This window comes from Poecilia reticulata, linkage group LG1 (assembly GCF_000633615.1).
Source record: "Poecilia reticulata strain Guanapo linkage group LG1, Guppy_female_1.0+MT, whole genome shotgun sequence".
NCBI lineage: Eukaryota > Metazoa > Chordata > Actinopteri > Cyprinodontiformes > Poeciliidae > Poecilia > Poecilia reticulata.
The window spans coordinates 31,177,375-31,192,660 of record NC_024331.1 but is presented as its reverse complement, the minus strand read 5'-3'; the positions used below and the strand labels follow the sequence as shown (position 1 = coordinate 31,192,660).

The 15,286-nt window shown below is 41.0% G+C and overlaps 1 protein-coding gene across 3 annotated transcripts in view; it reads left to right on the top strand.

The window, feature by feature from the left end:
* Nucleotides 1–15,286, top strand: part of cntln (centlein, centrosomal protein) — a 107,801-nt gene that overhangs the window by 12,423 nt on the left and 80,092 nt on the right. For all 3 annotated transcript variants that reach the window (XM_017305346.1, XM_008422824.2, XM_017305351.1), the window contains 6 exons: nucleotides 951–1,085; nucleotides 1,884–2,063; nucleotides 2,932–3,065; nucleotides 4,385–4,547; nucleotides 5,718–5,936; nucleotides 14,965–15,072. In XM_017305346.1, coding sequence (XP_017160835.1) covers nucleotides 951–1,085; nucleotides 1,884–2,063; nucleotides 2,932–3,065; nucleotides 4,385–4,547; nucleotides 5,718–5,936; nucleotides 14,965–15,072 — 939 coding nt within the window. The remainder of the gene's footprint in view (nucleotides 1–950; nucleotides 1,086–1,883; nucleotides 2,064–2,931; nucleotides 3,066–4,384; nucleotides 4,548–5,717; nucleotides 5,937–14,964; nucleotides 15,073–15,286) is intronic.

Sequence of the window (15,286 nt, the reverse complement as noted above, 5' to 3'; positions counted from 1 at the left end):
CCCTGTAGCTCAGAGACGTTAAAATACTGCTGTTAGTTTATAAATCACTGAAATGCTTAAAGATCTGCTGCTGCTGTTGTATCAACCTTCCAGACCTCTCAGATCTTCTGGTTCTGGTTCTGCTCTGCATCCCCAAAATCAGAACCAAGCATGGAGAAGCAGCATTCAGCTTCTACGCACCACAGATCTGGAACAAACTTCTGGAGAGCTGCAAAACTGCTGAAACACTGAGTTCCTTTAAAACGAGGAACTCGGCTGGCTTTGATTGATAACAACTGGAACATTGATCAATATGTTTGATTGGTATTTACTTGAGGATTTTGATGATGGCATTTGACAAAATGTAATATATCTTGATTGTTTAGTAATTTGTTACTGTATTATGTCTCATGGTGTGAAGCGATTTGAACTGCGCAGTTGCTGAAATGAAACAGAAAAGCTGCATTACTGTGGATGGAATTAAAAAACTATTGAAAACCAGTCAATCAATTTTATTCGTATAGGATATTTCACCAACAAGGCAGTTCAAAGTGCTTTACATCATAAAAACGCAAAAACAAAAAACGTCATAAAGTCACAAGTTGGATAATAAACATCATCAACATCATTAATGCACATCGAATATGTTGATCCGGTTATGATGGTTCAAAGGCAAAACTAAACAGGTGGGTCTTTACTCTTGATTTAAATTAACTCAGTGTTTCGGCAGTTTGGCAGTTTTTGTAAGTTTGTCCCAGATTTGTTGCTCATAAAAGAAACATAAATAGTTATGACATTATTTTGGTTATAATTATTTATCCAATTTTTAATGTTTGTGTGTGATAAACTGGTTTTCTGCTGATTGTCTTATTTTCTTATTGGACTCGGATGCTTCCTCTGCAGTGTGTTTTTTTTTCCTCTGTTTCACAGTTTTGTATTCTGCTGTTTTTCTTTTCCTCCGTCTGCTGCAGAAAGCGTCAGGGCAGCAGCAGGAGATTAAGAGGCTGCTGCTGAAGAAGACGGCGACGGACGAGCAGGACGGCGCTTTAACGAAGGAGTTGACAACGCTGCGTGCCGAGTTGGACAACAAGAAACGGCAACTGGAGGTGGGTGGAACAGATTTCCTGTGGCAGCGCGGGCCCCCAGGACCAAAGTCTCTGTTTGGAGTGTCACTTGAATGCAGCACGAAGCCCCCTGGCCTCTGAATCATTTAGAGGACAGCAAGGATTGTCTCACAGCCTGGAAACACAGAATACTTAACAGCTCAAAGTCTCACTGTGATCGAATAAAGTAACCAAAGGAAAGCCGGGTTTTAACTCGGATATAAATATTTGATGCTTCCTTCAGTTGGGGAAATTGAAAAGCATGCACGCCACGATGTGACTTCTCCCTAATTATGCTTCTGTGGGACACGGTTATGATTAATTAATAGCGAAGCGGTCCTCACATGGTCTTGGTGGGGTCTCCTGGCGAGATATAGTGGGGGACATCATCAAAGGATACCTGGGCTGAGTCTAATGGGTTTTGTTGCAAACACCGTTCTCATTATAAGCTGTCATTAAAGCTGACAGACTGGCCCTTGTACCCGCATGAGCTGAGCTCCTGCAGCACGTCTCGGCCCATACCAACCAACACCTGGTCACGAGGGTCCAGTCGTACCGCGCAGATGACCTTGGCTAATCAGCAGCCCATGCAGGGGCCTCCTGCAGCAAAGCCTCTGCTGTTTATGTATTCATTTCAGACTCAACCCCATGGGCCGCTGCTCCTTTTCTCCCTCTGCAGGGCTTCTTCTCTCAGCTTCAACCGCTACTTTTTCTGTGTTTTTCCTTTTCCTGCTTTTGTCGCTGTTGTTTTTTTTTTGTCTGCTTTGACCTGCACACACACATGTTGGTGTTTTTATGTAGGAAATGAGGACGGAGCAGAGAAAAAAGGAAGAGGAGGAGCAGCGGGTGGTGCGCGCTCTGGAGGAGGAGAAAGAGGGATTAAGGTCCCGCTGCGATGCCCTGAGTGCTGACCTGCAGGAGAAACGGAGGCAGGCCGACAGCCAGCGAGGCGAGAGGGACGCCGCCCAGGCCAGACTAAAGGTTCCCAACACAGGGACAAGTCCTCTCCGAAACACGCAGACCTTGAACTCTCTGGTCCCCTCACACCCTCAGCTAGTGAATGTAACACCATCCTCCTATCAAAGTATAGATATAAATATGCAGGGAGCGCTTTCAGACAGGTGGAAAAATATGTTTTAACATGGAGGAGATGGTTTCTCCTGGGTTTGAGGTGAAAAATGATCTGAGTTAACCTCAGATTTGATCAAGTTGACGGCCTGCTCTGGTTCTCGAGTTTATGCTGTTGTTTCAGGGGTTTGTGTTGATTTATATATATATATATATATATATATATATATAAAAGCTGCCATCATGCTTAAACACTCTTCAACTCTTTACACCTGAAGTGCATTAAGGGGTGAATGTTGTTTTCAACCGATACAAAATTAGGAAATTCTTAAAGTTTTACATTTATTCCTGCAGCTTGTTGCTTAAATACAAATATTTCAGTACTTTGAAACACTCAGATTAAGTTTAATCTGGTGAGGATTTACAACTAAATCCATCAATGTAGTTGAAACCAGATTATCAATGTATAAAGTGACACATTTAGTTTTTTTCTGCACTGTTTGAAATTAAATCAAACGAAACTCTTCAGGTTTTGACCATGATTCCTGTTTTTCATTTTCCATATTTTTCTTCTCTTATTTTTCTCCCCCTTTATTTCCATGTTTTTTGTTTTAGACTTTTCCCTCTTTGTTCAGCCACCATATTGTTCAATAAAATACTTAAAAAAATTACTGAACTTGCAGAAATCCCTAATTATGGATAGATTATGTAACAGATCAGTTATTATGCAGTTTCTAAGTTGGAAAAAGTTTTTAAAATGCATTTTGCTCTCCTCCACCAGGCTCTGGAGAAGGAGCTGCAGCGTGTTTGTCAGGAGCTTCCTAAACTGAAGGCACACAGCGCCGTTTTGGCTGCAAAGCTTTCTTCCAAAGAGACGGAGTTGGCTGCAAAACAAGATCGACTTGAACAAATACAGTGAGTTGAAATCAGCTGAAAAAGCCCCCGTCTGATGTTGTGAACCAAGGCGCCACTAGAGGTAGCCTGATGGGTAATTTTATCAGGTGAAGGAGGCGTAGTGTAAATGGAGCATATATGCTGTGAGGTTTGGGGTGACACACATTCCTTCATCTCCGGCTCACCTAAAGCCATTTGATAAGCCCTGCATAGTGGATGTGCTTTAAAGGAGGGAAGAAGGGAAACAGGGCAGGCTTTCACTAAGCTTTAGTCGATATTATAGAAACTGACAGAACTGTAGGAGCTTTAATGGTAATCTCTGTGTTTTTTTTTTTTTTTTCTTTTTACTGCTTCTCAGTTTTAATGCCAGAGGCACCCTGACATGTCAGTCACATTCTGATGTTTGCATGAGGCATGAGGTCTTCTGCTGACCTCATTAGTATCCAGAATGATTCACAGCTCATCAGCGTTGCTGCGTTAGGAAGCTGAAGGACCGCTGTGAAAACATATTCAGATATGTTATCAAATTTGTGTTTTACTCTGAATTATGTTTTAAATCAATAAACAAGAAACCAACGTTAAGTTTCAATAAACGTTTAACTCATTAAGACGGTTTTTATACATTTAGTCAGTGTTTTTCAAAAAGGGGCCTCAAGGAGTTGGAGAGAAGATGAAAAAAAAATCATACATTTAAATGTTTTTATGAATGCAATTTTATTAAAATACAAGTTAAAATAATTGATTGGATATGGAGATAGAAGATAGAAACTGCTTTTATTGTCCCAAAGAGGGGAAATTCAGGAAAACGTGACTTGTGATGTTTTTCTTTCTCATTGGCTGCCAGTTAAAGTTATCAAGTTTTTTTTGCTCCTGAAGCTAGAAATGGCAAAGTTTCTGACAAGAAAAAGACAGATATTTCCTGCTGCAAGAAACTAAACTGTGGAGATTAAATCAAATCTGATGGGATACAAATATTACATATTTACATAAAGTTTATCTGATAATTTATTCAACATCAGATTATTTCCTGATAAAAATGTTCCACTACAGAACTCCTCGCCAACCAAAATCAGAAGGGATGAGGCAACATTTATGCTAATTAAATGTAATAATTATTGAATAGTAAGTAAAAGTGAGAAGAAAAAGTCAAATTTAATGTCTCTTTACATTTTTCATAGCATTGTCTGTGGGCTGATGCCCTTTGGGAGCCGTGGCCTAATTAAAGTTTGGAGATTCCTGTGTTAAGTTACAAACCTTGACCTGTAATTCCTGCATAAAGCAGCAGAGGTAACATTAGTGATCCAGTTTGACTGTGTGTCACTTTGTGTTTGTGTCTGCAGGCGTGATTTTGCTGAAGTCCAGGGTCTGTACAAGCAAAGCACGGAGCACGCAGCCGAACAGAGCCACCTGATCAAGCAGCTGGAGGGACTCAACCTGGACACCCAGAGGGTCCTGAGGAACCAGGAGGAGGCGCACACAGCCGACGCCACTTCCTACCAAGGGGTATTCACACTCCTCTGACCTCTAATTACATCTGAATACAATTTAATACAGTTTGTACTTGAATATCCTGATCATAAATTTTACGATCATTCAGCATGGCTGTGCTGAAATATGATCCCGTTTTCTGTTCTCATTCTCTTCTTTTTGTTGTAAGGAGTGCTTGTGATGCAGAAATTTGTAGGTGCTTTTGTGAATGTCCAAAGGTTGGAGACCATCTCATGACATCATCATGTTTCTTCATCTCAGAGATTTTTCCTTGCAATGAAACCGTCTTCCAGCTCTCATTTATCTCCACAGAGAATCGATGTTGCGTATTTCACCATGCAGTGCCTGTGGCAGCAGCACTCTGTAGGAACAATACCTCCGTTCAGCTGAAAATAACATGTTTTACATGCCTTAGTAAAGCACGGCAGAAACCTTATCACTGCATCACTGCAGTCATTTAGCAGAAGACACCCATGACACAACTTTGGATCAACAGGATAGTTAATGTTTATCAACTTAGATATTTCATGTAACTTTTCTAAAATACTTCATGAAAATCCCACAAAGGGAGCTATAAAGTTTCAACAGTACCAACTGGACAAAATGTACAATATGGCCCCATTAAGCCGGGATCAGAACATTTTGTTTCAGCTCTTAGGATTCTCGTGTCCTGGATAGGCTTGTCGCAATGAGCAATAAATCAGTTAATCATAATAAATTAAAACAAGCTCAATAATTTCCATTTGATGCATCATTTCTCTCTTTTTTCCTGGATTACTAAAGTCTTCAGTCTGGCTCTTTGGTCTCAGTTAGCTCTTTTTATGAACGGCTATTTTGTTTGCAGAGACTTCATAGTTCATTTTATTTGTTGTTTCTGTTGTTTTGTTTGTTTGGATATTTAAAATTTCTTCCAGTTTCAGTGTTAAATGTTCCAGGAAGATTTGTTACTGTGACTGATTTAAAAATGGTTTCTCTATTTAACAGCCCAGTTCCTGCTGCCTGCATTACTAGGACACCGTTTAGCTTGACGTTTCTCTGTTTTATCCATTTTGATACTCGATTCTCCAGATTTTACCTCATGTATCAGTAAATACCAGCAGTAAAATACAACATGGCCCATAATAAGTGTGATCTTTTATGTAACATCTGATCACTGACTGTCCGTCGTCTCCTGTTTGCTGCCAGCTGTACAAAGAGCTGAGTCAGTGCTACCAGGCCCTGGTGTCCAGCGAGACTAAGCTGCGGCAGAGTCACCAGGAGCTCAGCACCCAGGTGGTCCAGAAAGACGAGCAGATCTCCGAACTGCAGGCTCAGCTGCAGAAACAACAGGAACAAATCCAGCTGCTGCAGCAGCAGCACACGCAGCCTGCAGCTCTCTCACCAAACAGACAAACCAACCTCAAGGTAAACTCCCAGCTGACTGCTTATCGTCTCCCACACAAACACCATCCGCACTGTGATACGATCAGCTACACACAGGGGTGGGCATTTACCAGATCGTTTTTGGAACCATCCAAAAATCAGACGGGGGACTAAATTAAGAAGGTGTAAAGCAGGATTTATGCTAAATGAGCAAAATATTTGAAAGGTTGATGTTTTCCTACATATTTATATATATATATACTTTGCAAAGGGTCCCCGGCTAAATGTTTGGGAATATAAGATTTTATTGTGACTGTCAGATCAGCCAGGTTCCTGGTGTCTGAATCGGGTATAAGGTGGATTAGCGTGTACTGTAAGAACCGACCCGCCCAGCATGGCCTGTAGTTGTGGTCCATGACTCAGAATCATCTTTTGATATTACACTGGCTCACCCTTGATCTCTCCGTCTCCCTCTGCACCGCTGTCTTTTATGTCAGTTATCTGATCCTCTCTCCCTCTCAGACCCAAACACACACCGACTCTCTGATTTACCTACTTTATCAATCTTCTTTATCTCAAACCACCCAACTAACTTTAAGTCCTTTTAACACGCTCTGGTCAGAAAAGACGTGCAGAAAAGAGGTGGAGAGAGGTGATTTAATTGGAGGCCAGTAATGTTCTTGAAGATGATGTTAGAGTTACAATTCTACATCTGTCAGTCAGCGGGAGTTTGACTGCAGTTCACCACCTTTGAACAGTCACCCTGAGGCGATAGAGACCTTTAATAGCGTTTAATGATATGGTGATCGGCGCACCTGCTTTAGCAACTCTGCTGTTACACTTTGACAGTTTGGGAGGGTTTTTTATCGTTTATCTAAAGTTCCAGCTCAACAAAGACTCCAGCTTGGGAGGAATCAAGATTACTAATGTCAGATCAGAAATACTTTACTTCCCTCTCATATCATTCAAACATCTTTTAGGGTCATTGTGAATGGCGGTTAGTCTGTCACAATAAATCAATCAATCAATCAATCGCATGATGAATTCAAATTACTTTGATCTCTTCCATTCTGATGATATTTTTTGAAGGGCAATTTTGTCTACAGAGACATAATCCATTTAATTTACGGTTTTGGTGTTTTTTGGTTATTTTATTTATTTTGGATATTTAAAATATCTTCCACTTCCGCTGTTAAATTTTCATTACAAAATTAAACTTTATTGATATTTAAGAGGGCATAATTACAATCTTATGACATTATCATTATATTACTTGAAAAGATTCTAAAAACATTATTTATCAGAGTCATTTCTGGGACAATTTGTGCTGCAAAAATTTGTTATAACATGTCTAGATGATGGGGCTGTGGGAAGGAAGGATTTCCAGCAGCAGTCAGTCTTGCAACAAATCTGAAGGGCCCTCTGACTGAAGACTGTTGTTGTAAGACAGTCTCATAATTTCTGGGCAGTCGGGCTCCATGCATGGAGAAGAGAGAGATGCTTTGGAAGATGAGCTCCAGAAACTGTAGAAGGAAAAGAAGAGATGTTGATGTGCTGCAGCCTTCAAAATGATCAACCAGCTGAGCAGGCTGAAAACAAATCCAGCACAATAATAATGAGTCAAATAACAAAGTCTAACAGTATGAGGTAAACATATAGAGTCAAATGCAATAAACTGAAACATGTTGGGTTAGAATCGGAAGAAATCAATTTGGCAGTAAAACGTTTCTGTGCCGTCACTACAAAAATGTCTGACTAGGGTGGAGTGTGATGCTCTTTGACCAGGAGGAGGCGGGGTTTGTAGTGCCTCATTTGCATTTAAAGAGACGACACCAAAACGACACACCTCAGATCGACGTAGAAAAGGGGCCCATAGAGCTACAAAAATTAGGAATTCAGACCAAAGCATTGCAGTTCAGCTTTATGCAGACCAAAACGGAATGATCTGAATATAAAAACTAGCCCACGATTATTCTAGATGTGGTACAAATTTTGCCTGAGATTTCCCACATCACATCTGTGCGTCCTGCTAAATTCTAGCTAACAGTTAATTAATACATAAAACAGAAAGGATGCAAGCAGAAAAAACTCGAAATCAAGAATCTTAAAAAAACCTGCAACATTTAAACATTGCTACCAGTGACAACAGAGCACAAATTCTGATTATTTTACTTATTTTTTTACATAATTTTCAGAAGTATAAACAGGGTTAGGGTAAAGACCACACACGTAGCTGACTGAAGGCTGCAGTTTGCAGAAGTCATCTCCTAATCTGCTCTAACTTGATTCAGTTTGAACCTATCTCAGCTTAAGATAACATTTTCCAGGAGTTGTGCAATATCTCTCCCTCCACAGACAGTAATTATTTAATTTGATCATCGGTTGATATTTCCTGAAATTGCTGCCCCCAGACTGTGGAAGTCAAAAGATATCAGCTCAAATGTTAAGTGAGTTACAATCACCGTATCTCACTTAACCCGGTTAATTAAACCAGCAGTAAAGTCTAAATGGTTCATTTAGTCAGTAATTAAATACAGTTCTGCAGCGTTCCCTCAGTAATTAATACTACAGTACATTTAGAGGAGATGCAGATAGTGCTCTGTGAGTGGATGTGTGTATAAATGGTGGGTAAGCTTGGGCAAACACATATGTTAATACAACAAGTTTCCAGTGGAGCCAATTCAGTATAATTAGCACCTTTACTCTGATACCCCTAAATAAAATCTAGTCAATCCCAGATTCTGTGATCACGGAATTTCAACAGATGAACAAATTTTTTCACGCTTTACGTTTGAATCACTTCCCACCTGCAGGTGGCAGTATTTTTTACTTTTACTGGACTGCTGCCTAGGCCTCACTTGACATTCAGTTATATTCCGCGATGGATAAGGCAAGGAAGAAAAAGCACAAGTTCTTTAAAGAATGAAAATGTTTGTGCCCAATCTTTCTGCTTATTATTTCCTCATATTTTTTCTTTTATGTTTGGGTATAGAGAAAGAATATTGCAAAACTCCTTGCAAATATTTCTGAAGTAGCATCACAAAATCAGTCATTTTCACTTCAAAAATTAAAAATCACAAAAAGCAGTCGCGATTGGTGCAACCGGCAGCCTTCAGAAGGCATCTAAATGGCATTGAGCATAATGGGGTGTTCACACCACAATGATGCATGGTGGTGGGAGCATCATGCTGTGGTTGGCATCTCAAAGGCTCGACTAATACCTGAACTATGACCCCAAATGCCAGAGGAGTTGAAAAGGAGGCTTCATGGATGCAGAGCAGTGAGAGAAGGAGGAAGCTTAACCATCTCTTCCATCCATCCATCAAAATCCATCCAGACAATCCTGGAGTGCTGGCTTGATTCTTTCATGCATGTTTGAGAAATCATTTAATCTCCATGGCAACCATCCAGCTGTGCCAAACGCCTGGTTGGACTTGGCTCTGCTTTTGAGGCACAGCTCCACCTCTGAGCTGCAGCTTTTCTGCCTCACAGAGCAGACCTCTGCCTCTCAGCTCCTTCAGACTAGCCAGCACCAATTAGCAAACACCTGGTGGAACTGAGCATCCGCCTAGCTCCTTAGAGGAGCTGCTTCTCAGCCCAATGCTGGCTGCTAACGGGTTAATAGAGGAGCCATATTGTGATGACTCTGTGATGGTGGCGTTTCAGAAACAGCAGGAGTTTTTAAAGAGAGGGGCTGAATTTCAAGGCATTAAATTACAAAGGTACCTGATTGTGCTATAAAATGGCCTGGATGACACATAATAATACTCCTTCAAATGTGGTTGTAGTTGACAAGTTGACGAGGTTTGAATCTTGTAACGGACTGTGTGAGTTTGGCACACAGTGGTGTAATTTAAAATGAATCACCAGCCGACCTCTTATCTGGTCTTCAGTAGGTAACAATTTTCTTCTCTATATTTTTGTCGCTAAGGCTAGAAAGCTAATCTTTGTAATACATTAGTTATTATAAATATAAAGTTTATAATTGTGAGCTAGTAACAGTTTAGACATGCTGTCAGCCTGATTTAGATTTTTTTCTCTTTTTTTCTTACATCAAAGCAAACGCATCAGGTATGCCAAGGTAAAGCTCTGAGTCGGGAAGGCTTTCTGTTTCCCTCCCTGTAATTTCACTGACAGATTGTATGCATGCCGGCCCGGGTCCGCACGGGCGCCCGTCTCACTAAAGGTGCGTCTATCCGAGCGCATAATCGCAGATTCTTTCACAACTTCCCTGCGAACACCTGTTAAATTTCCAATGCTCAGGTTGTTAGGGCAGATTCCATTTTAATTTTAAATGTTTTCGGCGAGAGTTACATTGGAGGTGATCAAAGTGGTGATCACAACAGGAGCACAGGCGGGAGACGCAGCGCTCATTTAAATACGCACCAGAGCGACTGCTTTGAACACCCCTCCCACAGTAAAACCGGTCGAGGAGGAGGAGGAGGGTGGGAGCGAGGAAGAACACCCATTGTGGATTATATTTACATGTTGTGCAGAGATATTACCTGTCTTTTTTTGTTTTTAATTATACTGTTACAGGAACTTTAATAAGACTAGCAACACTTAAAGTTCTGCTGAAACAAAGAGGGCTGTGTAAACAGATTAAGGGGGCATGATAAAAATGAAAAGGATGGATAGCCTGAATGAACAGTTCCTAACTGCCTCCCAAACTGCATCAAAAGTATTTACAGTTGTCTGATTCTTGGCTGCCAACAGGTCTGAGCGGTGATTAAAGACGAACATTAGAATCCATTACAGACCTTGGGCCTTTTGGATGTAGCACCAGGCTGAATGAGCGCTACGCTGGTAATAGTGTGGGCAGTCGTTCAAATCTCTCCGAGGTTCTCACCAAATACAGCAGGCATTCAGTTCACCAAGAAAACTAGCTTCTACAAATCATTTCTTAACCAATTACAGTTTTATTATTGTTTCAAAAATGTTTTATAAAGTCTTAATGTAGGTAGGATTGGATGGACCAAACAGGTTTTTACTAGCCGATACTAATTTCAAGGTTTCTCTGAGGTGTGAAGAGACAATTCTTACTTCCTTTGGAAGACTATAACACAAACATTCATTTTTATTAAGACTGTTTTAATTCACCAATAAATGAAATAAGAATTGTAAATCAATGAAAACATGGGAGGTTCTGTGATATAAATTGTAGTTATGTATACAGCAGAAAATAAATACTTATGCTTAAATGTGAAACCTATCTTATCTACCAATCTTATCTGCCTCCGTAAAAGTCTGAAAATCAGCCACTGTCTCCTTAGGTAACCAACATCAAACTAGTGTCATTTAACAGCGATGTCAGTTTAACATTTGGTTAACTGGCATCGCTGTTAAATTTGTTAATTTAACAGCGATGCCAGTTCAACGTTTGTTAAACTGACAGCATCGTCAGTTTAACAAATGACGAATTTGGAGTTACATTCGACCATCTTGGATTTTCTTTTTCGAGAGGGAAGTAGGGATGCTCCATATGTCACCGTTAACATCGGTATCGCGTGATATTTGTAATTTTTTAACAAATTTGTCCAATAAACAAAACTGAGCTGATATAAAATACCAGTATTTATTTTAACTTGTTGATGTCTTTCTTTTTTTCCAAAGGTGTTGAAACTGTAATGAAATATATATAATATGGGTAAATATTGGTTATCGGCCATAACAACAGTATTAATATTGGATATGGTCCAATATTGGTGTGTCTCTATGGGGAAATGCATAAAAACGGCATCATCGGTGTGCTGTGGTGGCGCGGGGGTTAAGCACAACCCACATATGCAGGCGTTGGTGGCTGTCGCAGGTTCGATTCCCGGCCTGGTGACCTTTGCCCCATGTCTTCTCTCATTACCCACTTTCCTGTCAGTTCACTATCAAATAACGGCCACTAGAGTCGATAAAACATAAAAAAAAAAAAAAAACTACTTTATCCAGTGTAGCTTACGAAACGTTAAAGAATTTTTTAATTGTATTCGGCACAAAAACAAAACGAAACAAATAACCTGTAATCAGTGCGTTTCTACTTTTTCTCTCTCTAAAGAATATGATTGTCATCATCTCATTAATATATTAGTATCTCTCTAATGGAATATGATGAATAATTAGAACCGGGTAACTAATTAATAATATACATTAATCATATTTTATGCTACACAGATTTAGCTAGTGTCTAATTTATTTGATCAGTCCTGGTTCCAGTAAATAACATGATGAGCAGAAGTTTAGGTGTGTGTTTGAAGCCGGGCCTTCGTCCAGAGCAGGAGACACACTAACGGCGCGGACGCCAGCGGTGTGTTTTACAAACTCAACAGCTCTCATTAGATGAGAGCCTCCGTGTAGCACAGGCCGCCTCATTAATGAAGCACAGCCATGTGCCGCCGCCGCAGAGCGCCGCGCTCACTCGTTAAAGCAAAGCCGAGCGGGTCAAACAAACTGCGTGGGAGGACTCCAGTCTGCGTACACGCAGAAAACATCCAACGCCCCGCGTGCTGTCCCTTCCCTCCACGCAACCGGTTAACGCCGACGCTCATACATTTATTCACACGCACATTCTTTGAAGAAACACCAGCATGAATACGAAGTGCAGCGGATCTGGTCAGGAGCAGGAACCCCGTCGCCCTCGCTCCTCAGGTCCATCCAATCTCTACTGTCACTCCGCTCATTTCTGCAGAGCTGATTGAGCGAGTGTGTGTGTGTGTGGGTGTGTGTGGTGCAGGGAGATGGGTTTCCTCCTGATTATAGCTGCTCCATAATTAACAGTGATCAGATTTGTTTTGTGGCATAAATGGTGCATGTGTAGAACATTAGGCCTGGCAAGTCTCATTTCGGATTCAGCTCAGGGGCTCGGCAGCAGACGGGTCACGAGCTTCAGGGAGCACAATCACCAGCCTCGCTCCATATGGTCTCGCTTGCCGCAGCCTCACCAGCGAGGGCCGCGAGTGCCAGACAAGATCCCCCAAGAACCTAATCGTGTTCAGTAATTACCGAGACCGGCTTTTTCTCTCACTCTCATCCTCCTTTTCAGTCCTTTTTTTCCCGCACCTGCATATCCTCTTCTTTTCCTTTCAATCACATCCTCTCCCCTGTCTGATAGTTGGATTCTGTTTGTATTTTCCTTTTCTCTCCCTCCGTCAGTTAAGTTTCAAAATCGGCATGTGAAGAAAGACTGAATGAGGAATAGTCAGACACTCCCACATTAGTTAATTTCTAAATTACTTTATGTGGCTGATGCTGAAAAAATCCACTTGGTCCTGCTGCCTGCCTGGAAATTATAAATAATTGTAACAGATGCGCCAATATGGCCGGCCTCCAATAAACGAGGCCCCAGATAATTTGACCAGCCCCCTTTGACAGGCCAATTTAATAAAACATGAACAAAATCTTCCTCACTAATAATTTATCATCCCCTCTCCTCCCATTTGGTTAAAGTTGATTACCCTGGCAGTTAACAAGGTCACGCCCAGATGCCAGGTTTCTGATAATACAATCAGGACTTGTTGGAGAGAAAAGGTGATGACATCCTGCACAGCTTTCTTCACGACCAACTACAGCGCGTTATGAATGCCTTTGTTTGTCTACAAACTTTTATTTTGATGTGTTGCTGACGGCAACGCACATTTTCCTTTATGGCTTTCACACTTTTTTTTTTTTTTTATCAAACGCTTAAGAAAAAACAGATGTTAATATTTCTAGGTGATGGAGTAGAGAATATTTACACATGAATAAATGTAAAAAATGTTTCTAAAAATCTACAAACTTTGTCAAACATTTAAGTAGAATAAAATTTGTATAACTTGTTAATTTTTTTTTTTATGCAGCCCAATTTTTTAACCAAATTGAGCAGCATGGTGGTGCATTTACAGCAATAAACTGTGGTGAAGTGCTCTCACCAGTCTGTGAAAGTAGCTCACCTACTTGTGGCTGTTAGGCAGCAGTTTTTGCTCAACCTGAAAGTAGCTAGTTTAGAAAGCAACCCATATCTTTTCCCTGTTGACAAGTTTTGTTGATTTAACAAAATTAACTTTGCCTGAATTTACGCTTCACGGGTCACACAATTATGTCATAAATTGTGTTTCCTCTTACACCAGAGTAGACTTGTAATTGTACAAAAGTCTAGATGCCAACCAGGTTTTTGTTGCTGTCTGGGTCGCCGTCTAGTGGAAGTGGAGTAGATAAAGTGAAATATCGACATTGCTGTCTGAACATATTTCAGCATCAAACATGCCCACAGATTTCTGACCAATCACACAACACAGAGAAATGGTTCGATCCGAGAAGAGGACGACAACACCTCCCTGCAAACCAAATGGCACAATTTGCATCAATGAGAGCTGATGGCGATGCTTCAGGTGAAACTTGGGAGAACCTTTAGGGCATGGAGTATACGGGAGAGAGAAACACTCAGATTTCACTCACCAACTGTCGGATATTAAACAGAAAATCTTGCAACACCTCTCGAGGTCAAACGTGAGTTCAGAGAAATCAAACATGGCTGACTGGGAAGAAGCAATGGAGATAGTTTCTGGAATGTATTTAACAAAAACAAACAAACAAACAAAAAAAACAATACAAAGACTTCACTAACGTCGACCGGCCTTTTAGGACAGCAGTTATGTCTTTTGTATTTTGGATTCCTCTCCGTGTTTCCATCACTTTGTTTCCTGATTGGCTACGTGTCGCATTCAGCAGGCTGCAGCGTTCCTGGGAAACGCCACCAAGACAATCCAACATATTGATAAACCCTAATTTTATATCAAAATGGTCCTGAAGTCTTTCTAAGTGGACCAGATCACTTTCAACACACAGCAGGAAAATCTCTTAAGATTATCTTTAGGACCGTCACAATGATCAGAGCGTTTTTAAGAATGACGGAAGTGAAAAATTGGGACAAAAATCTTGCCATGTGATTCAGGGATTACACATATTTCTCTCAGACTTTGTTTTAGTTTAAAGTTTCCACAAGTAGTAAAATATAGCATTTAATTTTTATTAAAGACAAGTTGAAACCACCTGTCTGAATGTTTGCTTTGCTAATATAAAGGTCACAGCCTCTGTTTTCTTCCAGCAATTCGCCGCTGCGCCGTCCGATCGGGCCTCCACTCAGAGTTCAGATCCAAGGCCAGAGGACAGACATTTCCCTCAGCGATCCCCCAGCAGTGTGAAAAGACTGCAGGTAGGCCAACGAACACCACCGGCAATTACAGCAAAGGCAGCACGTGGCTGAGCATGCCCACTCCATTTGCTCAGATTAGATCAAAGCCGTAGCGGAGGGATGGAAAGAACGGTCTGTTGAGACAGAGCCATGTGATTCATCAGAACCAGCCCAGGACAACCTTTGTCCCGGACTTCCCAACACACACACACACACACCCACACACACACACACA